The 23,435-nt window shown below is 47.1% G+C and overlaps 1 protein-coding gene across 4 annotated transcripts in view; it reads right to left on the reverse strand.

The window, feature by feature from the left end:
* The window catches only part of PSEN1 (presenilin 1), a 65,571-nt gene that overhangs the window by 37,427 nt on the left and 4,709 nt on the right, over window positions 1–23,435 (reverse strand). The window contains exons 1-3 of one of the 4 annotated variants that reach the window (XM_030559640.1): window positions 19,981–20,032; window positions 13,209–13,435; window positions 8,439–8,582 (exon numbers count right to left, since the gene is read on the reverse strand). In XM_030559640.1, the coding sequence (XP_030415500.1) occupies window positions 8,439–8,582; window positions 13,209–13,229 (165 nt within the window). In that variant the 5' untranslated portion in view covers window positions 13,230–13,435; window positions 19,981–20,032. Of the gene's footprint in view, window positions 1–8,438; window positions 8,583–13,208; window positions 13,436–19,980; window positions 20,043–22,293; window positions 22,441–23,435 lie in introns of those variants that run through there. The other 3 variants (XM_030559641.1, XM_030559643.1, XM_030559642.1) reach the window with 3 other exon arrangements.

Here is a 23,435-nt window from a genome sequence, read left to right on the forward strand (position 1 = left end):
GCACTACACTACACTGAGAAGAATCTATCATTATTAACTCTGGAAAAAACTCCACAGATCAGTCTGGCATTGCATTCCCAGTTTCACAATTTTTTAAAGAAAACTGACGTATGAATAGTAATTAAAAAAAACAGTTACCTACCTTTTTGTAACTGATGTTCTTCAAGATGTACTGTTCATGTCCATTACACATTAGGTGTGCATGCGCAGCGTGCATGGACTTTGGAAACTTTTTCCCTTAGCAGCTCCCGTCAGGCCGGCAGGGGAGCCCCGCCGGAGTGGCGCCTCATGCTGGTGCACATATACCGCTGCCGACCCGACCCCTCCTTCCGTTCCTTCTTGCCAGAGAATCCGACAGAGGGGAAGGAAGGTGGGAAGAGTAATGGACGTGAACAACACATCTCGAAGAACAACAGTTATGAAAAGTTAGGTAACCGTTTCTTCTTCTTCAAGTGATTGTTCACATCCATTACACATTAGGTGACTCACAAGCTTACCATAGGAGGAGGGTAGGAGTCATGGTTGAAGCACAGCCCTGCCGACTGCGGCGTTCTCTCTGGCCTGTTGATGGACGGCGTAGTGGACTGTGAATGTGTGCACCGATGATCAGGTGACTGTTTTACAAATCTCCTGGAGTGGAACTTGCACCAGGAAAGCTGTTGAGGACGCTTGAGCTGTAGTCGAGTGAGCCATGATCGCCAGGACCGACACCTTGGCAAGCTCAGAGCACGTGCAGATGCAATCCACAATCCACGACGATATCTGCTGCGCCGAGACCGGAAGCCCTTTCATTCTCTCCGCAAAGGCGACGAACAATTGTGTCGACTTGCGGAAAGGTCTAGTTCACGCCAGATAGAACGTCAGAGCCCTACGGACATCCACAGTACGTAGGCTATGGTGACTCGGGTCTGTGTGTGGTTTGGGAAAGAACACTGGGAAACAAATCTCCTGTCCCATATGAAATTGCATGACTACTTTAGGGAGGAATTTAGGATGTGGCCTAAGTTGCACTTTGTCCTTACAAAAAACTGTATAAGGGGGCTCCAAGGTGAAATTGCTGAAATTGCAGCCAGATGCATTCTAACTGAGGAGGGGGCAAGACCTTGATGTTTAAGGTGCAGCAGGTATTCCAAGATAACTGGAACGGAGGCCTGAAGCGGCTGTATATGCTTTGATTCACACCAGCAGGAGAACCTCTTCCATTTAGCGAGGTATGTCGCCCAAGTGGAAGGTTTCCTACTGCCGAGGAGAATTTGTCGCACCTGAAGAGAGCACTGGCTCTCCACTGCGTTCAACCACAGAGTTTCCATGCCATCAGCTGCAGAGACTGCAGGTTTGGGTGGAGCAGGCGGCTGTGGTCCTGCGTGATGAGATCCTGGTGCAGGGGCAGGGCAATCGGGTTGGCTACTGGCAGCTCCAGAAAAGTTGTTAACTAACGTTGGTGAGGCCAAGCTGGGGCGATGAGAATCGTTACTGCCTTGTCTCTGCGAACTTTGAGATCTCTGCCCTTCCACCGCTCCTGCTCATTGACATACTTCAGGCTCCCTCTCCAAAGGATCCTAAAAGCATCTGTGACCAAGCCCGGACTGTGGTTTTGGAAAGAGTAAAACTGTGGGCATTGACTGTTGTCCCTTGTGACAAAGAGGCCCATTTGGGGAAATCCTCACTTCTGGAAGATTGATTGCAAGACATCTGGTCTCATCGACCATTCGTGCATGCGGTATGACCTGCTGAGGCAGTCCACCAGCTGCTCCCCCGGGAGGTATGATGCTACAAGGTGTACTGAGGGGGCTATACAAAAGTCCCATAGGAGAAGGGCCTCTCGGCAGAGGGGAAAGAATGGGGCTCCATCCTGCTTGTTTATGTAGAACATGGCAGTAGTGTTGTCTGTCAGAACGGTCACATTGTGACCTTCTAAAGCAGCGTGAAAGGTTTGGCAGGCTAGGTGAACTACCCAGAGCTCTTTCACATTGATGTGGAGCAACATTTTGTCCCTGGACCTTGTGTCCGTAGGTCCCCCAAGTGCGCTCCCCAGCCGAGGTCTGACGCGTCTGCTACCAGCTTCAGCATGGATTGTGGTGCGGCAAAGGGGATCCTTTCACAAACTACCTGCTGGTTGAGCCACCAGCGCAAGGAGTCCAACACCTGGGCAGAGATTGTCACTACAAGGTCTAAGGGGTCTCTGCCTGGGCGATATGACCGGGCTAGCCACAATTGCAAAGTCCTGAGCTGCAATTGAGCGTGTCTGACTACGTGGGTGCAAGCCATCATGTATCCTAAGAGTGGCAGGCAGCATCTGGCCGTAGGGAACTTCAGCACTGAATCTATGGCACACTGGATGGCCAGAAATCTGGATTCTGGGAGGTTTGCCCATGCCTGTACTGAATCCAAGACTGCTCCAATGAACTCCAGCCTTTGCGTAGCTATCAAGGAGGACTTGGGCATGTTGACTAGAAGGCCTAGTCTACGGAATATGTCCAGTGCCACCGCCACATGGGAACAGACTTCCTCCTCGGACTGACCCGTGAGAAGCCAGTCGTCTAGGTATGAGTATACTCAAATTCTCCTTTTTCGTAGAAAGGCTGCCACTACCGACATGCATTTTGTGAAGGGGGGGAGAGGGGCTGCCGCCAGGCCGAAGGGTAGAACCATAAACTGCTGATGGTGTCGGTTTATGGTGAACCGCAGAAATCGCCAGTGAGCGGGATGAATAGCGATGTGAAAGTACGCATCTTTCATGTCGAGGACAGCATACCAATCCCCTGGATCCAGGGACGGAATAATAGTGCCTAGGGAGACCATGCAGAAGTGGACCTTGGCTAAGAATTTGTTGAGTCCGTGCGGGTCTAAAATGGGTTGAAGACCCCCTTTTGTTTTGGGAATAAGAAAATAATGGGAGTAAAACCCTTTCCCCCTTAGATCCCACAGGACCTCTTCCACTGCCCCCGCCTCAAGGAGCATCTGTACCTCCTGGATAAGGAGTTGCTCGTGAGAGGGTTCCCTGAAGAGGGGAAGGGAAGGGAGGTGGGAGGGAAGGAGGAGAACTGAAGCATGTATCCCACTTGTACCGTGCATAAGACCCAACGGTCCAATGTTATATGGAACCACACACAGTAGAAGTGGGACAAGCAGTCCAGGAAACATAGGGAAAAATCCAGTAACTGGCTTGGTACGCTGTCCTCGAGCACACCTTCAAAACCCTTGCTTGTTGCCAGGTTGGGGCTTGCCTTGCCCTGGCCTTGGCTAAGCGTGTTGTTCCGCCTTCACCTGTTGTCTCTGCCTCTCCTGTAGGCTCCTGCCTAGGGCGGGGCTGGTACTGTCTTTGCTGAGTCGGCTGGGGCTTGAAAGGCTTCCTCTGAGTCACCGGGGTGTGCATTCCCAATGACTTGAGGGTTGCCCGGGAGTCTTTGAGGCTATGCAGCCTGGTATCCGTTTGGTTCAAAAAGAGACCAGACCCTTCGAAGGGGAGGTCCTGAAGGGTATTCTGGATCTCTGGTGAAAGGCCTGACGCCTGCAGCCACGCCAAGTGCCTCATCACCATTCCTGAGGCGATTGTTCTGGCAGCTGTATCCGCCGAGTCGAGAGAGGCCTGCAGAGAAGTCTTGGCTACCGCCTTTCCTTCATTCATGAGGGCTGCAAACTCAGTCTGAGAGCCCTGGGGCAAGGAGTCTTTAAATTTGGAAACTGCCATCCAGGAATTAAAATTGTGTCTGTTTAGGATCGCCTGCTGGTTCGTGATCCTCAACTGGAGGCCCCCAGAGGAACAGACCTTCCTGCCAAATAGGTCTAGACGTTTAGCCTCCTTGGCCTTAGGAGCCAGGGTTTGCTGACCATGTTGTTCCCGTTCATTGACCGCTGAGACGACCAGCGAACAGGGGGCCAGGTGACAAAAGAGGAAATCGTATCCCTCAGAAGAGGCAGGGTACTTCTGCTCTACGCCTTTTGCTGTTGTTTGGGCATAGCTGCGGGCATAGCTGGAGCGGCCTGAGTCCACCTTGGATTCATAGATTCATAGAGTCTAGGGTCAGAAGGGACCAATGTGATCATCTAGTCCGACCCCCCGCACAAAGCAGGCCACAGAATCCTACCCATCCACTTCTATAACAAACCCCTAACCTATGCCTGAGTTATTGAAGTCTTCAAATTGTGGTTTGAAGACCTCAAGCTTGCGGAACTATTAACTATGGTTTGTAATCTGTCCTTTAAATCACTTCTGTAACCAATGACTGGAAGACAGCTAATGTAATGCCAATATTTTAAAAAGTCTCTATAAGTGATCCCAGCAATTACAGACTGGTAAGTCTAACGTCCGTACTGGGCAAATCAGTTGAAACAATAGTAAAGAACAAAATTGTCAGACACATAGAAGAACATAAATTGTTGGGCAAAAGTCAACATGGTCTCTGTAAAGGGAAATTGCGTCTTACCAATCTATTAGAGTTCTTTGAAGGGGTCAGCAAACATGTGGACAAGGGGGATCCAGTCGACATAGTGTACTTAGATTTCCAGAAAGCCTTTGACAAGGTCCCTCACCAAAAGCTCTTACGTAAATTAAGTTGTCATGGGATAAGAGGGAAGGCCCTTTCATGGATTGAGAACTGGTTAAAAGACAGGGAACAAAGGGTAGGAATAAATGGTAAATTCTCAGAATGGAGAGGGGTAACAAGTGGTGTCCCCCAAGGGTCAGTCCTAGGACCAATCCTACTCAACCTATTCATAAACGATCTGGAGAAAGGCGTAAAAAGTGAGGTGGCGAAGTTTGTAGATGACACTAAACTGCTCAAGATAGTTAAGACCAAAGCAGACTGTGAAGAACTTCAAAAAGATCTCCCAAAACTAAGTGATTGGGCAACAAAATGGCAAATGAAATTTAATGTGGATAAATGTAAAGTAATGCACATTGGAAGAAATAATCCCAACTATACATACAAAATAATGGGGGCTAATTTAGCTACAACGAATCAGGAAAAAGATCTTGGAGTCATCGTGGACAGTTCTCTGAAGACGTCCATGCAGTGTGCAGCAGCAGTCAAAAAAGCAAACAGAATGTTAGGAATCATTAAAAAGGGAAAAGAAAATAAGACGAAAAGTATCTTACTGCCCTTGTATAAATTCATGATACACTCACATCTTGAATACTGCATACAGATGTGGTCTCCTCATCTCAAAAAAGATATACTGGCATTAGAAAAGGTTCAGAGAAGGGCAACTAAATTATTAGGGGTTTGGAACAGGTCCCATATGAGGAGAGATTAATGAGGTTAGGACTTTTCAGCTTGGAAAAGAGGAGACTAAGGGGGGATATGATAGTGGTGTATAAAATCATGAGTGATTTAGAGAAAATAAATAAGGAAAAGTTATTTACTTGTTCCCATAATACAATAACTAGGGGTCACTAAATGAAATTAATGGGCAGCAGGTTTAAAACAAATAAAAGGAAGTTTTTCCATGGATGCCGACCTGGAAGGTCAAGGCGGTGTCATAGAATGGTGCCGCTGAGGGGCTGGAGAACAGCTCCTTGCCAGCCAGTACTGGTACCGATACTCCCGGGACCGGGATCATTGGCTTCTGCTCGGGCCTGGGGACTTCGATCTTGTGTCACCTTGGAATCAGTCTGGCGATGGCGTTGGGGAGCAGTGGCCTGGCTGGGCCGGTACCGTATGCTGGCTGGGAGCTGGTGCCCTAGAGTCCCGCTGGGTCAGGGGCAACTGCAAATCCGCAGAGGCTGAGCTAGACCGGGACTGACGCTGTGAGTGGTGCCGGGATGGTGACCTCGATTGGTGCACCATTGCAGGCTTGTCTCTTGATGGCACTCTAGGAGACGGTGCCGGAGGCTTCTCTTTGGCAGAGAGGAAGCTTGCCGCCAACAACTGAATGAGGTCCTCTGTCGCCTCAAAAGTGTCTGGTGTGGAGGGCTGTTCTAGGAGCTCCTCCAGTCCTTCCTCCGCACTCAAGGCGCTTAGCCCGAGAATGGGCTCTTCGGTGCTAGAGTCACCGGAGCATTTCCTGGGGCAGCACTTCACTTTTGAGCGCCCATTTGCTTAGGCAGTGCCAGCTTCTTATGCGGGGAGCTCCCTCAGCTTGTAGGCTGGCCTTTCAACCGTACCGGTGAGTCATGGGGGGTCACTAATCGGCATAGGCTTGTGGCAGGTGGAGCAAGCCTTGGGCCTGCGGCATGCCCGGCAGCCCAGGGCAGGTGATGGAGACAACTTCCAACACCTAAACAAAGAAAGCTTAACTATCTATTATTAAGAAGTGCTAACTACTGATAACTGTTAATTGCTGATAACTATGATAAGGGACACTCGCAAGCAAGAGATAGAGAGCTGTTCCAAAGCCGCCAGGGACTGTAAGAAGGAACTGAAGGGGGGTCGGATCGGCAGCGGTGTATATGCACCAGCATGAGGCGCCACTCCGGTGGGGCTCCCCTGCCGGCCCGACGGGAGCCACTAAGGGAAAAAGTTTCCAATGTCCGTGCACGTGGTGCACAAACACCTAATGTGTAATGGATGTGAACAATCACTCGAAGAAGAATCTCAGATACTTCTTACATTTTTTAAAATTAAAAAAGACAATTCTCATGAGGAACAAATTTGTGAGTATATCGATTTTTCCCCCTACAAAGAGGAATTTAGTTTAGATCAGCACTCCCCAAATTTTATAACACCCTTTCCCTAACAGACCTTTCCCTAACTAGATCATCCCTGCCAGGGGTTTGTCTCACCTGTTTTTAAAAACCTCCAATGACGAAGATCCCACAACCTCCCTAGGCAATTTGTTCCAGTGCTTAAGCACCCTGTCAGGAAGTTTTCCCTAATAGCCAACCTAAATCTTCCCTGCTACAATTTAAGCCAATTGCTTCCTGTTCATCCTCAGAAGTTAATGGGAACAATTTTTCACCCTCCTCCTTGTAATAACTTTTTATCTACTTGAAAACTGTTATGTTCCCTCTCAGTCCTCTCTTCTCCAGACTAAAACAATTTTTTCAATCTTTCCTCACAGGTCATGTTTTCTAAACTTTTAATCATTTATGTTGCTGTTCTCTGGATTTTCTTCAGTTTGTCCACATCTTTCCTTAAATGAGGCACCCAGAACAGGACGCAATACTCCAGCTGAGACCTAATCAGTGCGGAGTTGAGCGGAACAATTACTTCTCATGTGTTGCTTACAACACTCCTGCTAATACATCCCAGAATGACATTCACTTTTTTTGCAACAGTGTTACACTTTTGACTCATATTTAGTTTGTGATTGACTATGACCTCCAGATCCCTTTCCGCAGTACTCCTTCTGACCCCCACATCCAAAGGCGCCAACTGCATGGAAGCTCCAGGGCTGAAGCACCCACAGGGAAAAAATGATACCCACTGGCAGCCCTCCTATCAGCTCCCCCTCCATCCTCTCATGCCTTGCACCCGCCAGTAGGCCCCGCAGATCAGAGCATTCCCCTTCCTCCCCCCCGTGCCTCTCACCTGCTGCAAACAGCTGTTTCATGGTTTGCAGGAAACTGGGTGGGGGGGGGAAAGAGGAGCGAGGATGTAGCACACTCAGAGGAGGGGGTGGAACTAGGCACAAAGGGGTGGGAAGAGGCGGGATGTGGGTGGGGCTTTGGAGGAAGGGGTGGCGTGGGGGCCGAGCCCGGCATGGAGCCAGGGGTTGAACATCCCCCAGCACTTTTAAAAGTTGGCACCTGTGCCCAGTTCCCTTCCCGCAGTATTCCTTCCTAGGCAGTCATTTCCCATTTGGTATGTGTTCCTTCCTAAGTGGAGTACTTTGCATTAGTCCTTACTGAACTTCATTCTATTTACTTCAGACCATTTCTCCGGTTTGTCCAGATCATTTTGAATGTTAATCCTATCCTCCAAAACACTTGCAACCCCCTCCCATCTTGGTAACATAAGGTCAATATAGCCCGGTATCCTCTCTTCTGACAGGGAACAGATAATCATCAAGTGATTACCCCTGTCGTCCATTCCCAGCTTCTGGCAAACAGTTCGTGGTATCGTCCACAAACATTATGAGTGTACTCTCCATGCCATATTATCTATATCACTGATAAAGATATTGAACAGAACCAGACCCAGAACTGATCCCTGTACTTGATACGCCTTTACAGCTTGACTGTGAACCACTGATAAGTACTTTCTGGGAATAGTTTTCCAACCAGTTATGCACTCACCTTATAGTAGCTCCATTTAGGTTGTATTTCCCTAGTTTGTTTATGAGGTCATGTGAAACGGTATCAAAAGCGTTACTATAGTCAAGATATATTACGTCTACCACTTCCCGCTCTATACCCAAGGTTTGTTACCCTGTCAAAGAAAGCCATTAGGCTGGTTTGACACAATTTGCTCTTGACGAACGTATGTTACCTACAAGATAATAAGGTGATAAGTTATTTGCAAGCTGATTGCCTGATGAAGCAGTTTGTTACTTACAGTATTGCACAGGTGGTTGTCAGGGAAGTTTTCTGTCAGCTGCCCATGCTGGAACTGAGGTAGATGTGCAGATAGCTCTGTCATTGGGACAGCTCTGTGGAAACCAATTATTGCTACACAAAACAGATCTTTCCTCCTGAGACACTGCAAGGAAAAGCAGGTGTGTAAAGACTCCATATTCACCAACTCTTTTAAAAAAAATCTTTCATAACTCATGTAGACACAGGATAACCATTTCTCCTGCTTCTCTTTGGTGATGTACAACCATGCTACATTTTCATGAAAATCTGCCCTATGGGGATTTCCCAGCACAAAAATAAAAAAAGTTATCAGAAAAGTTAGTCAGCCATGAGGGTAAACAAAAGAAGCGCCAAGTCTAGGATTCTATAAGTCATTGAGAAAGAGGATAAATTCTTTATCCCACCTTGAGCAATTATGCAAACATTCATTGCACATTTGTTCACAATGTAAACAACATACTCGTATTTTAGACTGCAGAACATCCTCCTATAACTTTCCTTAGCCTCATTACCTCACACCATATCCCACAGCCAAGTAACAGTAAACTACATGCAGGATTCTTCACTCTTCGTTCACTCATTCACAGGTTGGAGATCTCTCAGCCTCCTGATGCAAGTTTAGAGTTTTAAATCTTGACATTTGAAAAACTGAAGTTTGACATATAGCATTTAGTATCTTTAATGCTCTGGCAGTTGCTTGGAGTTACACAAAACAATACTTCCATTCAATTACTAAGCACAAAAACCTTCAGCAAGTCTTCAAGTATTAATACATATTCACATCCCCTAACAGATAGCACTTGGGCAAATTTACTTAAATGTGCCATGCATAATACACAAGTGGCAGCCCCAGTTATTACTTAAAATCTATGCAAGCTCTAATGCAAAAACAATAAGATATATATGAATTAATCTCTCCCTCTCCTCTCCCACATCCCCACCCAACAGCTAAGTACTAGAGGCAGGAAACAGGACTGTAAAAGCCAGGACACAGGAAAATAATTCAGTACGAGTTTTAGAGAAAACCAAGTGACAAATGTAGGGGTGCTGTTTAATAAATAATATTGTATCCGGATCTCTCACTAGCTGAGTGTTTCCATACCATACGTGGAAATTGACATTTCTCCCTAGAGGTCTGTCTGAGTAGCACAGTCTATCCACCTTAGGAAAGAGACAGGAAACCTTTTCTAATAATGACTTCCACTTAATGGTCATTAAGAGACAATGCCAGAGTGATTAGCTCTAATGGCTCCAGCCTGCTCTAGTAACATAGGAGGTAAGTCCATCTAAGGCAGTGGTCACCAACCAGTTGATTGTGATCAACTGGTCGATTCTAGAGGATCTTCCAGTCAATCACAATCTCTGGCAGCAAGGCAGGCTCCCTGCCTATCCCGGCCACAGGCCGCTCCCGGAAGTGGCTAGCGCAGCCCCATAGCCCGAGGGGGGCAGGGGGGGAGCGGGCAAGGGTCTCCCTCCACATGCTGCTCCTGCCTGCAAGCACCTCCCCTGCAGCTTCCATTGGCCAGGAGAGCTGCAGGGATAGTGCTTGCAAAGAGGGGCAGTGCATGCAGCCATGTGACCCCCGGCCCCTGGGGCGCATTGGCCCCTTTTGGAAGCAGTGTGGGGGTGGGGTAGGCAGGGAGCCTGCCTTAGTCTTGCTGTGCCCACTGCCGACCAGGAGCCGCTGGAGGTAAGTGTCACCTGACAGGAGGCCGCACCCCAATCTCATAGCCCACTCCTGGAGCCAGCAACCCATACCCCTTCCTGCACCCCAACCCCCAGCCCTGAGTCCCCTTCCAGAGCCTGCACCCCAAACCTCCTCCTGCACCCCAGCATGGAGCCCCCTCCCAGAGCCAGCCCCCCATACCGCTCCTGCACCCCAACACTCTGCCCCAGCCCTGTACCCCCTCCCAGAACCAGCACCCTGTATCCCCTCCGACACCCAAACTCCCTCCCAGAGCTTGCACCCCTCACCCTCTCCTGCACCCCAACCACCTGACCCAGGCTCAGCCCAGAGCCCCCTCCCACACTGCAACCTCCCCGGCCCCAGCCCAGAGCCCGCCCCCAACCCCAACCCCAACCCCCTACCCCAGCCCGGTGAAAGTGAATAAGGCTGGGGGAGAGCGAGCGATGGAGAGAAGGGGGGATGGAGTGAGCAGGGCAAAGTAGATCCTGGGTGTAAAAAGGCTGGAGACCACTGATCTAAGGCTATGTGTACACGAGCACTTTTGTCAGTAAAAACTTTTATTGGGCAGAGTATGAAAAATACACCCCCCCACCAAGTGACAGAAGCGCCAGTGTTCTCCTACTGACATTGCTACCGCGGCTTGTTAGGGGTGGTTTAATTATGCCGACAGGAGAGCTCTCTCCCAACAGCATAGAGCGCCTACATGGGAGACCTTAGAGGCACAGCTGCAGTGGTACAGTTGTCTCGCTGTAAGGTCTCTAGTGTAGATATAGCCTAACTGAAGGTTGGTCTACACTGGGAACTTACATTAGCATAGATAGCTGCATATCTCAGGGGTGTGAATGTTCCACACTTGTGAGAGCTGCAACTATGCAGACCTAACCCCCAGCATAGGCAGAGCTAGGTCGATGGAAGAATTCTTCCATTAACTTCACCACCACCACTTGGTGAGGTGGATTAACTGTAACGACAGGAGAACCCCTCTCCCTCATCAGTGAAGGCAGTGTCCAGCTGTGCCACTGTAGCTTTTTAAATGGAGACAAACCCTAATGCGCATCTAGGCTCTTGCTTTTAAAATCTCTTCCTCAAGGGTCATCTCGTCACTACAAAATTATGTCGACCTATGTTATGGCAGCATACAGTCCCTGCATTTATTACATCGTTTGTGCGTGTCCACCCTACGCTCGTGTCAGCGGTGCGCATCCTCACCAGGAGTGCTTGCATCAATGCAGAGTGTAATGCACTCTGGGTAGCTAGCCTACTGTGCAATTCACCACGATCCAGCACGGGGTGTTTTGGGAAGTTTCTGCAATGCCTCATGGGACAAAATGAGTTATGGGAGCATGGATTCCACTTCCCATAATGCAATGTTCTCTATCCCATAATATTTAGTGCCTCTCTTCAAAAATCCCCGCAAACCCATATCCCTCCTTGCTGTTTGCCATCTGTGACAGAAACATGGATCCTGCACAGCTCTGCACTATTGTGATGAGCTTTGCGAGAACGGGCCGCCTGATCCTGCAGTATTTGCAGAGCTGCAACAGAAGCCACGGGGAACATGACGATTCCTTGGAGGCTAGATTGCTGTGGGACATAGAAACAAACAATTCAAGGTTGTTGGCAGCATTCAGGGAACAGCTGCAGATGGCTGAGTGCTGGTTCTGGGCCCAAGAAACAAGCACTGACTGGTGGGATCGCACTGGCATGCAAGTTTGGGATGACAAGCAGAGGCTGCAGAACTTTGGGACGTGCAAGGCCACACTTCTGGATTTGCATGGCGAACTCACCCCAGCCCTTCAGCACAGGGAGACCAAAATGAGAGAGACAGTAACAGCTGAGAAGCAAGTAGTGATTGCACTATGGAAACTTGCAATGCCAGATTGCTACTGGTCAGCTAGAAATCTATTTGGAGTTGGGATACCTACCGCGGGGGCTGTTTTGATGCAAGTGCACAGGGCCATTAAGTGCCTGCTATGGAGGACTGTGACTGGGCAATCCACAGGACATAATGGATGGTTTTGCAGCAATGGGCTTCTCAAACTGCAGTGGGGTGACAGATGGCACACACATCCCTATTTTAGCACCAGACCGCCTTGCCACAGAGTATATCAATAGAAAGGACTACTTTTCTATAGTTACGCAAGTGCTGGTGGATCACCAGGGATGCTTTACCAACATCAATGTGGCTGGTCAGAGAAGGTGTATGACACGAGTATATTTAAGAACAAATGGCTGTTCAGAAAGATGCAAGCAGGGACTGTCTTTCCCGACTGGCGGATTACCATTGGGGATGTTGAAATGCCAATAGTGATCCTGGGAGACTCAACCTACCCCTTTCCCCCAGGGCTCATGAAGCTGTACACCAGCCATTTGACAGCACCAAGGAGCACTTCAACTATAGGATCAACAGGTGTGGAATGACAGCTGAACGTGCTTTTGGCCAGTTGATGGGTCATTGGCATTGCCTACTTACGAGATTGGATCTCAGTGAAAAAAAATATTCCAATGGCAACAGCTGCCTTACGTTTCCTGCATAACATCTGTGAAGCCAAGGGGGAAAGTTTCTGCTGGGGTGGAGGGCGGAGATGAAGCAGCTGTCTGTCTGCTGAATCTGAACAGCCAGATACAAGGCCTATAAGAAGAGCTCAATGCAGAGCTATATGGCTCAGTGAGGCTTTGAAAGACTGTATTAATAGCGAGCCACAGTGGTGTGTGTAGCTGTAGTGTGCTCTGCCTGGCTTTGCTCTTTTGCTCACTGGAGTAATCACTGAGTGGCATGGGAAAGCGTCCTACTGATGTGGAAGAAATAAGGCAGCCCTCCCAAGAAGCCTTCAGCAAAGGATTGCAGAATACCCTCATGAAAGTTTAATCAAGATTTCTATCTAGGATTCACAGGACATCCCAGTGCGCATAAACCAACTGCTCCACACAGCCCTCTGAGTCTAACTCTAGAGGGAAATGAAATGCCCTTGGTTGTTTCACTACCTCTTCTAGCACAAGTAGCACAAATTTGCTACTTTGGGGGTTCCATCCCTGTAATTTCAAAGCAAACTACGTACTTACCAGAGGTTCCTTCCTCAGCATCACGATTGCCGGTGCTCAACTGTTGGGACTGGCTTGGTGAAGTACAACACATGTCCTGGCTCTCACAGCTGGATCCCCCAGTTGCCTCTTCCCCATACTCTTCCTCCTCTTCCTTGCCCACTTCTTTCTCCTTGCTGTTCATGGCAGGAGCCTGTGACTTGGGCTCCTCCAAAGTATCCACCGGGCTCTTGGAGGTAGTGAGGTCTCTGCTGATGGCATGAATCTCTTCGTAAAAGTGGCAAGTGTGCGGCTCTGCACCAAATCGATCACTGGCCTCCCTTGCCTTCTGGTGCAAGTCTTTGGCTTTCAAGTGGTAGTGTGGCTGGTCCCTCTTGTAGCCCTTCTCCCACATGCCCCCAGCAATCTGCTCATAGATGTCAATGTTTCTACAGCTGGATTGGAGCTGTGCCTGCACAGCCTCTTCTCCCCACAGACCCAACTTAACTTTGTGGTGCAGACCAGGCCTAATGCTTTGTTAAGCTACTAAATAAAAACACTTGGTTTTAAGGAGGCTCTTGGTCAATATTACTGACCACAGGTTCCTGAAGGGAAGATACGCAGTTGCCCCAAACCCACTTGGACCTGCTGGGCAATAAGAAGTTGGTATAGTATACTAAATTCCGGTCTGATCATCGCAAAATTCCACCCCAAGACACATAAGGGAAAAAGACCGAACACGAGAGGGGGGTGCACTTAGAAAGACCTGAACGTGACATCAACAGTGAGAGAAAGTATCTAAGAAAAATGAAAGAGTAGCAAGGAATCCATAATAAAAGGGCACTGTCTAATCTGGGTCAAACTCATAAAAACAATCTTTAATAAAATCTAAATCAAATACAAATGCTTCAAAAATGTTTAACAAATGAAAATAAAACTGCTTTAAAAACAAATGAACAGAACCTGAAATGAACCACTTAGCTAGGTGAAGTGGTATAGGGTTTGAGTTTTGAGGAACATCGCTCTACCTTCTAGAGGGAGAGGAGGCTGTATAGTTTGGATGGCCTCCACCCCAGGAAAAGAAGAAACCATCTCTTGGGAACAGGTTGCTTAGAAATGTCAGGAGGATATTAAAATGACAACAAAAGCAGAGGGTAAAAAGAGGCAAGATATGATCATTCACTGAGAATAGAATCAAGATGTCAAGAACAGCATTAATCAAGGAACCAAAGGATAAGGAGAAAAGAAATGCTTTAATTTGCTAAATACCAGTACTAGGATCCTGTAAAACAAACAAAAAGAATTGGAATTGCTCATTTATAAGCTTATATTTGATCTATTTGGTATTACTGAAACCCACCGGGATGATTTGCACTACTGGAATGTTAAAATCAATGGTTTTAACCTATTTAGGAAGGACTGAGTGGAGAAAAGGAGAGTAGGAGTGCCACTCTATGTCAAAAATGGCACAATCTGATCACTCAGAAGAAAATTACCTTGAATGCTTATAGATCAATGTCCTCACACAGGGGTTGGCAACCTTTCAGAAGCGGTGTGCCGAGTCTTCATTTATTCACTCTAATTTAAGGTTTCGTGTGCCAGTAATATATTTTAACGTTCTTAGAAGGTCTCTTTCTATAAGTCTATATTATATAACTAAACTATTGTATGTAAAGTAAACAAAGTTTTCAAAATGTTTACGAAGCATCATTTACAATTAAATAAAAATGCTGATCTTACGCCGCCAGTCTGCTCAGCTTGCTTCCAGCCTGGGGTTCTTTTCACCAAGGCCGGCAGCGGACTACGCAGGGCCTGTGGCCGGGACCCCAAACCTGGGGGGGTGGGTTCAGGGGTCAGGGCAGAGGGCTGGAGTGTGTGTGGGGGGTTCAAGGGTCAGGGCAGAGGGCAGGGTGTGTGTGAGGGGTGCAGGGCAGAAGGCTGGGGGTGGAGGGTTCAAGGGTCAGGTCAGAGGGCTGGGGGGTGTGAGGGATGCAGGGCAGAAGACTCAGTATCAGGGGGTTCAAGGGTCAGGGCAGAGGGCTGTGGGGGGGGTGGGGTTCAAGGGTCAGGCCAGAAGGCTGGGTGTGGGAGGCATGTAGGGCAGAAGGCTGGGTGGGGGGGGATCAGGGCAGAGGGATGGGGGGTGTGGTGTGTGCAGGGCAGAAGGCTGGGTGTGTGTGGGAGTTCAAGGGTCAGGGTAGAGGGCTGGGGGTGTGTGGGGATGCAGGGCACAAGGCTGAGTTTGAGGGGTTCAAGGGTCAGGGCAGATGGCTGGGGTTGCGGGGGGGTGCAGGGCACAAGGCTGAGTGTGTGTAGTGGGGGTCAGAACAGAGGGCTGGGGTGCTCGGCTCGTGGGGATGCTCCCAGCTCCCTGCCCTGAGCGGCTCATGGCAGGGGGCTGGAAGGGATATGCCCTGTTCCACCCCCTTCCCCAAGGCTCTGTCCCTACCTCTCTCTGCCTCCTCTATGGAGCTGTGTACACGCTGCCGCTCTTCCCCGTCCCCCTCGCAAGGACCATTGGCTGATTGGCACAGGGAAGGAGAGGGGGTGGGGCAGGAAAGCACCACACTGGGGGAGTGGGAAGCTTGGCTGCTGCAGAACCAAGCTTCTGCCTCCTGCCCCTGCAGGGGAGAGCGGTGAGGCTGAAGGCCGGGACCGTGGCAACGTGCCACTCAAAATCAGCTGGCGTGCCGTGTTTGGCACGCGTGCCGTAGGTTGCTGACCCCTGTCCTAAAACTAAGAAGACGGGGTATTAGATGGTGTTTACCACAGGGCATCAAATCACACTAGGGAACAGAATGAACACTCCTATCTATAATGTGTAAGGAATAAAAGAAATGCATGATCTTGGGGGACTTCAATTTGAATGACATAAGCTGGAGATCTCATGCTGCCAGTACTAAAACATCCTTGACATTTCTAAATGTTACATATAACAATTTCCACCTAGTCTTGACAGGACAAAGGGAAACTGACCACAAAACTAAAAATTAATAGTAGCTTAGGTACAAATCTTTGTGACTTGATTATATTTATAATGGGCAAACAGAATAAAGTCCAAACCATAAGTACCTACATGGGAAACAAATATTTAACACTGGGTTCTTCACTCTAGCAGAGAAAGGTATAACACGATCCAATGGTTGGAAGTTAAGGCTAGCCAAATTCAGACTGGAAATAAGTAGGGCCCTACCAAGCAACAGTCCATTTTTGTCAATTTCACGGTCATAAGATTTTTAAAAAAGTTAATTTCACAGTTTCAGATGTTTACATGTGAAATTTCAGGGTATTGTAACTGTGGGGGTCCCTACCCAAAAGGGTGTCATAAAGCTATTGTGGCGGGGTCACGGGGTGTGGTGGGGGCATCACTTTTGGGAGTACAGGGCTGGCCTTATGGGTAGATGACCAGCCAGGGCCTCCTACCGCATATCTGGCTCCAGCCGCTAGTCTCAGCAGGGCTGGGGAGGGACAGGACTTCCTCTTCCCCTGCAGAGGCCCCTCCCAGGTCAAATCCAGCTCCAAGAACCTCCCCCAACTGCAGCAGGAGAGGGGCAGGGGCCCCTGCAGGGGACAAGGAAGTCCTGTCCCTAACCAGCCTAGCCAAGATTAGCAGCTGGATATGAGTCCTTGGCTGGGGCACCCCCAGCCCAGCCCCTCTCCTACACTAGCCAGATATCACAGGGGAAGCCAGATTTCACTGTCCACAATGCATTTTTTATGATTGTTAACTTGGTAGGGCACTAAATAAGACATTTTTTGAACAGAGTGTGTAACTAATCGTTGGAACAATTTATTAAGGGTTGTGGTGGATTCTCCATCGCTCTCAATTTTTAAATCAAAATGGGATGTTTTTCTAAAAGCTATGCTTTAAAAAAAGCTATGCTTTAAGAATTATTTTGGGGAAGTTCTATGGCCCTTCTGTTTCACAAGATGCCAGACTAGATAACAACAACAGTAGTCCTTTCTGGCCTTGGAATCTATGACCGTAAAATGTCTGAAGCCAAAATATTACAGTACTGAGAAGAACCTAGAAGTGAACAAGTATAAGCAAAACTGACTATTTTCCTCATCAAAATGCAAAAAAGTGCAATGAGTTACACTCATGGTAAATTTAATTTTAAGAACTTTTTACATTACTAATAACTTAAATGAGTAAATGTGTAAACAAATGTGTTTCTTTGTAACACTATTAAGTCAAGTGTCTCTTTACATTAGGACAGAAAGGAAAGTGTACTTCACTCAACCAGAAGGTAATTGTTTTAATTACCAAACACTCCAGAGTCTGTTACAAACTTCTTAACAAGACAGCATCTGTTTTAGCGTTATTGTATGCTCGTTCTAAATGTGACAAAGCAATTTTGCTATAGACATTTCAACCGTTCTTTGAAGTGAGCAAACTTATCTTGTAAAAGTATTTCTCAGTCTAAAAACCACAGAAAGGTAAACCTTGCATTGTTTAACAAATTACTTGAACTGGGATTGTTTTAATTGCTAGTATAACTTCAGTGTTGATCTAGACGTTAGAGATATTACTTTACCATCAGCAGCAGTTTGACAAGGGATTCTGAGCAATGCTATCGCCAGTGACATTTAATGGCAGTTTCAGCCCTGGTGGTAAGACCAGTGGATGGTCAGATGTGGTCAATACGCTTCCTTCTCCCACTATTCACAATGAAGGAACCTGCAGGACTGAATTGGCTATTATCACTTAGAGGACAGAGAACATCTGATGATATGATCTGGTAACTTCAATAATCCCACTGTTTGGCCTAGCATGACACTAGCTGCGGCAGAATTAATTGGCTTCTTAACCTTACACTGTGAAATAGCATTAAATAAATCACCTAGTTTCACTCCTCCCTATGACTCAGTCTGCTCAATGCTTTAGTTTAGTTTCTTGTATGTCCAGTTCACTGTGGTTCTCTTAACCTCACTTTAAAGCAGGGGTCCCCAATGCGGTGCCCGCAGGCACCATGGCACCCGTGGGGGCTTCTAAATGCACCCGCATCCTGGCCGGCAGTGGAGCATCCGCTGAAATGCAGCCAAATGTCTACAGCGTTTTGGCGGCAACGCCTCTCGATGACGCCACTAAAGAAATTCGGCAGCATTTTGGCAGGTGCTGCACCACCGCCATGGTCTTTCGTCTGGCGCCCACCAGACAAAAAGATTGGGGACCACTGCTTTAAAGTAATTGCCACAACATGCATCTAACAAAGAAGTCATCCCTCGGAAGAGTAATACAATGTGGAATTCAGTTACATTCTTATTTCCTGAAGTTGCATCTAACAATGCCGTGGAAGCAACATCAGGGCTGGGAATTGCACATCACTGCTTGGTGACCTGTTGATTTAGAAGAGGTACAGACAAACTGTGAAGGAGGTCCTTTTGAGTCCTATGAAAGGGGGACTGTAACCATAAAGTAGTAACTGAGAGGTGCAATACTTAGCAGATGCCTCATTATCAGAAATGCTCAAAATCCCAACAAGACACTCTTCCTTGAAAACCCAGTAAATCTACCTTCAGCACTCCTCAGAATCAGAGGCAAGCACTAAACTCAGGTCCTCCAGGCACTGAGAAGATCTGGTTCTCTTCCCTTTGAGCGCAAAAGAAACTAGTGTTGATCAATAAGACGACAGTCCCACAGTTAACAAAACAGCTGTAGAGTAAAGCTAAATTACAGGAAATACATATCCTAGATGTGTCAATGATTAGTGCAGTATAAATCCGTATATTAAAAGGACCCAGGAATCCCTGCTACACTCTTCTTCAGGACAAATTCTGCTTCCATCAATGGCTATGACCAATTGGTCAGCCACTTCACAAGAATTTGCTAGAAAGGAACCTCCTCTCTCCATATGATCATTTTAATGTTGTCAGAATTGACTATCATTGTGGTACTGGACACCTTTACAATCCACAAACATCTTCATTTCTTACCATACAATTCTAAATTTTGTTTCAAGAGCAAGCATAACTCAAATCTTCCATCAACCACACTGCTGACCTAGCTTCTACATAGTAGAGTCCAGAAAACTACAGCATAAGGGCTAAATGCTTAGGTCTTGCATTAATGAATTAAAAACTTCCTTCCAGTCTCAAGTCAGATGCTTAAAAAGTAGGAGCACCTTACAGCAGGTGTGATGCAAATTTAAGCAGCTACCACCCTGAAGAATTTTTATTGCAGTCTAATGAACATAAAAAAAGGTACATATGATTCTGCACCTAAAGTGAAACCTTTCCTGTACAAGTGATCCTCGCCAGAGCTTTTGTTTGTTTGACATGTAAGAACATTTGGTGCAGGTTAAAGATGTCAGAGTTACACCCTGGGTACAGGAGGGGCAGCAGCACCAGCACTTCCAACCTGCCCAGCTGCAACCCTCGCCTCCTTAGACTGCAAAGCTCTCCGGGGGCCGGCACCACCTTTTGTTCCGTCTCTGGGCAGCGCCTGGCACAAGGGGCCCTGCGTCAGGGCTGGGCTTGGGTAACACAAACAATCACTATCAATCCGGGTGTGGAGGAAAGAAGCACTGGGAGGAGGAGCCCAGGTCCGTCCCTTCAACCCCCGCCTCTCTGGCCGTGAGCCTCCTACCGGCCCTGCTGCCCCGGAACACAAGCCGGGACCGTCCGGGGACCTGCCCCTCCCTAGGCCCCGCGGGGTCAGCGGCTCCCGGAGCGCTGTCAGGATCTGGGCTCGCACAAGGCGCACCCCGGCCGCGCTCACAGGGGCTGGGGCCGCCCCCACCGGGACTCACCCAAGTCTCCAGGCCCCTCGGACCACGCAGTCCCCTCCCCCCACACCAGACCCGCCACTCACCGCCGCTGGTTACTTGTTTCCCTTCCGAGCGTCCACCCCCAGCTGCTTCCGGCCCAGGCCCCGCCTCCACCCCACCAATGACCTCACTTCCGCTTCCCGTGTAGCTTCTCCGGTGACGCGTACGCGTGCACGCGCGGCCGCTCCGCGGCAGTCACGGGGCGGAGTCCGGCTGCAGGAGGGCGAAGAGCCTGGGAATTGAGGGCGGTGTTTGCATTGACCCGCAGCCGGAAGGACGCTGCCCACCCGTAGTGCAGGGTCTGAGGCCAGGGACGCGGGGCGGGGGCAGCGCCAGGAATTGGACAATCCCCGTTATTCCAGCCTGCAACCCACAAAACCTCAGCCGCCACGTGCGGAGCTGCACCGGGTGTGCGTGTGGTGAATGACTTGGACTTGGCTAGGGAGGGTGATGATGAGTCAGCCTCGAACTGCACCTACACCACCAGGAAAAAACTAGGCCATAGCACCTGAGGAAAAGTAGTAGCCGTAGATTTTGAATACACGCTGCTGTGATGTATACTCTGTCCTCCTTTGTAAACTAGTTAGACCTTTTCCTCAAACAAGCACCTTCCATAGTTACCCCTTAAACAACTTTAGATATTACTAAAAATAAGAGTAAGGACCTGGCTTTCAGCATTATGCTAAAAACATAGAGTAGCATCCTCCTCCCAGCAAAGGGACACAGTTCCCAGTTCTTGAATAACATGGGCTTCTTATTCACCTCACTTTTAGAGAAAGCATAACCTTAGCCAACACCTGTTAATAAGGTAGAGAACTTTAGGCTCTTACAAGATGCACAGTAACAATACTACTTTGGAGGCTCTTAGGAGATCTTGTTCTTAAGTCACTCCATAGTAACTTCATTACAATCCAGAAAGCAAGGATAGAAATGTTCTAAAAATAATGAAGTAAGGTTATAGCAAGATGAAAAGGTAAGAATTAGAAAGTGAGAAACCTCCTACAGCATACAGAGAAATTTCTCACCCTGAAATCCTTCAGGCTCATGGTTGACAATAAGCAGCATAGGCAAAGGAAAGCAGCAAGTAAATTAAGATTTTGTGCACATTTTTTTTTCTTAGCACAAATTCAAGTTTGACAGAAAACCAGAAAGGCTGCTGCAAATGCAGCAAATAGACCATATCCCACCTTCACATGTGTTATTTCTGGTCTACTTACCCTAAATATGGGATCACTAAAAGTCATCCCACCCAGTCATAGGAAAAAAGCCCAAGTCACTCACATGTTACCACTCTGCCCTAGTTCCACTGCACTGTAAGAGAAGCTGTCAAGACAAAAGGGATAAAGCAAGACAAGTTTTCCTCAGAAGACGACAGGCTCAGGCAGGGTTAAAAAGATTAAAAGGGGATACAAAAACTGGAAAACCTTGATCATCAGTTAGACTAGAACAATCTCCAAGAGAAATGGGAAGCCTGGTTAAGATAGAGAATTGAAGTAAACAAAATACTCAATATAAGCAACAATCCTGCATTTATTGAGAGACGGAGTAAATCTTAGAATTGTAGGAAGAAGCTGAGTGGACAAAATGTGTGAAACAGGTATATTGCCCAAGTTAGCTATTTTATCTGAAATTTTGCCTGAGTGTTACTGTGCCAGGTGAGTCTAGCTCTCAAATCAACTTTTCTTGGTGTTGCAGTTTTAGTGAAATAATAGGTAAATTTTCACCTCCAATAAGTTGCTGTTGGGCCTTAAGTGTTGAGGTTGTGCTTTGTGGGCCTAACAGGCTTCTCTGTTTGACCAGGGTAGTTGCATCTGTTCACAGTGTTTGAGTTAGGAGCTACTGGAGGGTTGTCTTTGGATTGATACAAGCTCCTGCCTCACAGTCTGCTTTTTCCTGCCAAGGTAGGTTGGTTCAGTGGGGTACTCAGGAATACAAAAAAGGTGTTTGGTTGTTGGTATGCCACAGATTACAGTCTTCGTGCTGCCTTTAAAATAACCCATATAAACAGATGGCGATCTACCTAACTAGGTTCTTCATCTTCCTGTTGTAAATTAGTAGTAATGAACTTGTCCTGTTTGATCAATTACCAGATGGAGGGAGGACTAGGGGAGGGGAATGTTTCAAGTACAGGGAGCCATTGCTCTATATATGACTCATCATGACTGACTGAAAAATATTCCCCAAATTGAGAGGTATAAAGAAGTTACTCCTCACTTCAAGATTTATTTTTTTAATCAACGTAAAAAAAAAAAATCTAAGCTTCATGTTAAGGTCAGTCATCCTGCTTTAGTAAGAGTACAATAATGGGGACTTTGTGGGGATGGAAACAAATTCAGGTTTGAAATGGACTAACTTACCTTATCTATTATATCTGAAGGATGATCCTGAATTCCATTTTCAAAATGCCAAAAACTTTCAGCTTTCTATGGGTTGTGTGGATGTGCTGAGTGTTTTACAGTACAATAGTCACTCAAATTGTGAGACAAATTGAGTCAAACTGATGCCTGTAAAAATAAATCTAGTCAGTAAGGTTATCAACTAGGGCTGTCAAGGGATTAAAAAAATTAATTGCACAATTAATCGTGTTGTTAAATAGAATACCATTCATTTAAATATTTTTGGATGTTTTCTACATTTTCAAATATATTGATTTCAATTACACAGAATACAAAATGTACAGTACTCATTTCATATTTATTTTTATTAAATATTTGTGCTGTAAAAAAGTTTCAGTTCACCTCATACAAGTATTGTAGTGCAGTGGCTATCATGAAAATTGAACTTACAAATGTAGAATTATGTACAAAAAATAACTGCATTCAAAAATAAAACAATGTAAAACTTTAGAGCCTACAAGTGCACTCTGTCCTACTTCTTTTTCAGTCAATCACGCAAATAAGTTTGTTTACATTTGCAGGAGATAATGCTGCCTGCTTGTTTACAATGTCACCTAAAAGTGAGAACAGGCATTTGTATGGCACAGTTGTAGCTGGCTTCACAAGATATTTACACGCCAGATGCACTAAAGATTCATATGTCCCTGTATGCTTAAACCACCATTCCAGAGGACATGCGTCCATGCTGATGACAGGTTCTGATGGATAATAATCCAAAGCAGTGAGGACCACCACATTCATTTTCATCACCAGTCACATGCCACCTGCAGAAGGTTGATTTTCTTTTTTTGGTTCGGGTTTTGTAGTTTCTGCATCGGAGTGTTGCTCTTCTAAGACTTCTGAAAGCAAGCTCTACACCTCATCCCTCTCAGATTTTGGAAGGCGCTTCAGATTCTTAAACTTTAGGTCGAGTGCTGTAGCTATCTTTAGAAAACTCACATTGGTACCTTCTTTGTGTTTTGTCAAATCTGCAGTGAGAATGTTCTTAAAATGAACATGTGCTGGGTCATCATTTGAGATTGCTTATAGCATAAAATATATGGCAGAATTTGGGTAAAACAGAGCAGGAGGCATACAATTCTCCCCCAAGGAGTTCAGTCACA

The sequence above is a fragment of the Gopherus evgoodei genome, chromosome 4, assembly GCF_007399415.2.
Source record: "Gopherus evgoodei ecotype Sinaloan lineage chromosome 4, rGopEvg1_v1.p, whole genome shotgun sequence".
Classification (NCBI taxonomy): domain Eukaryota; kingdom Metazoa; phylum Chordata; order Testudines; family Testudinidae; genus Gopherus; species Gopherus evgoodei.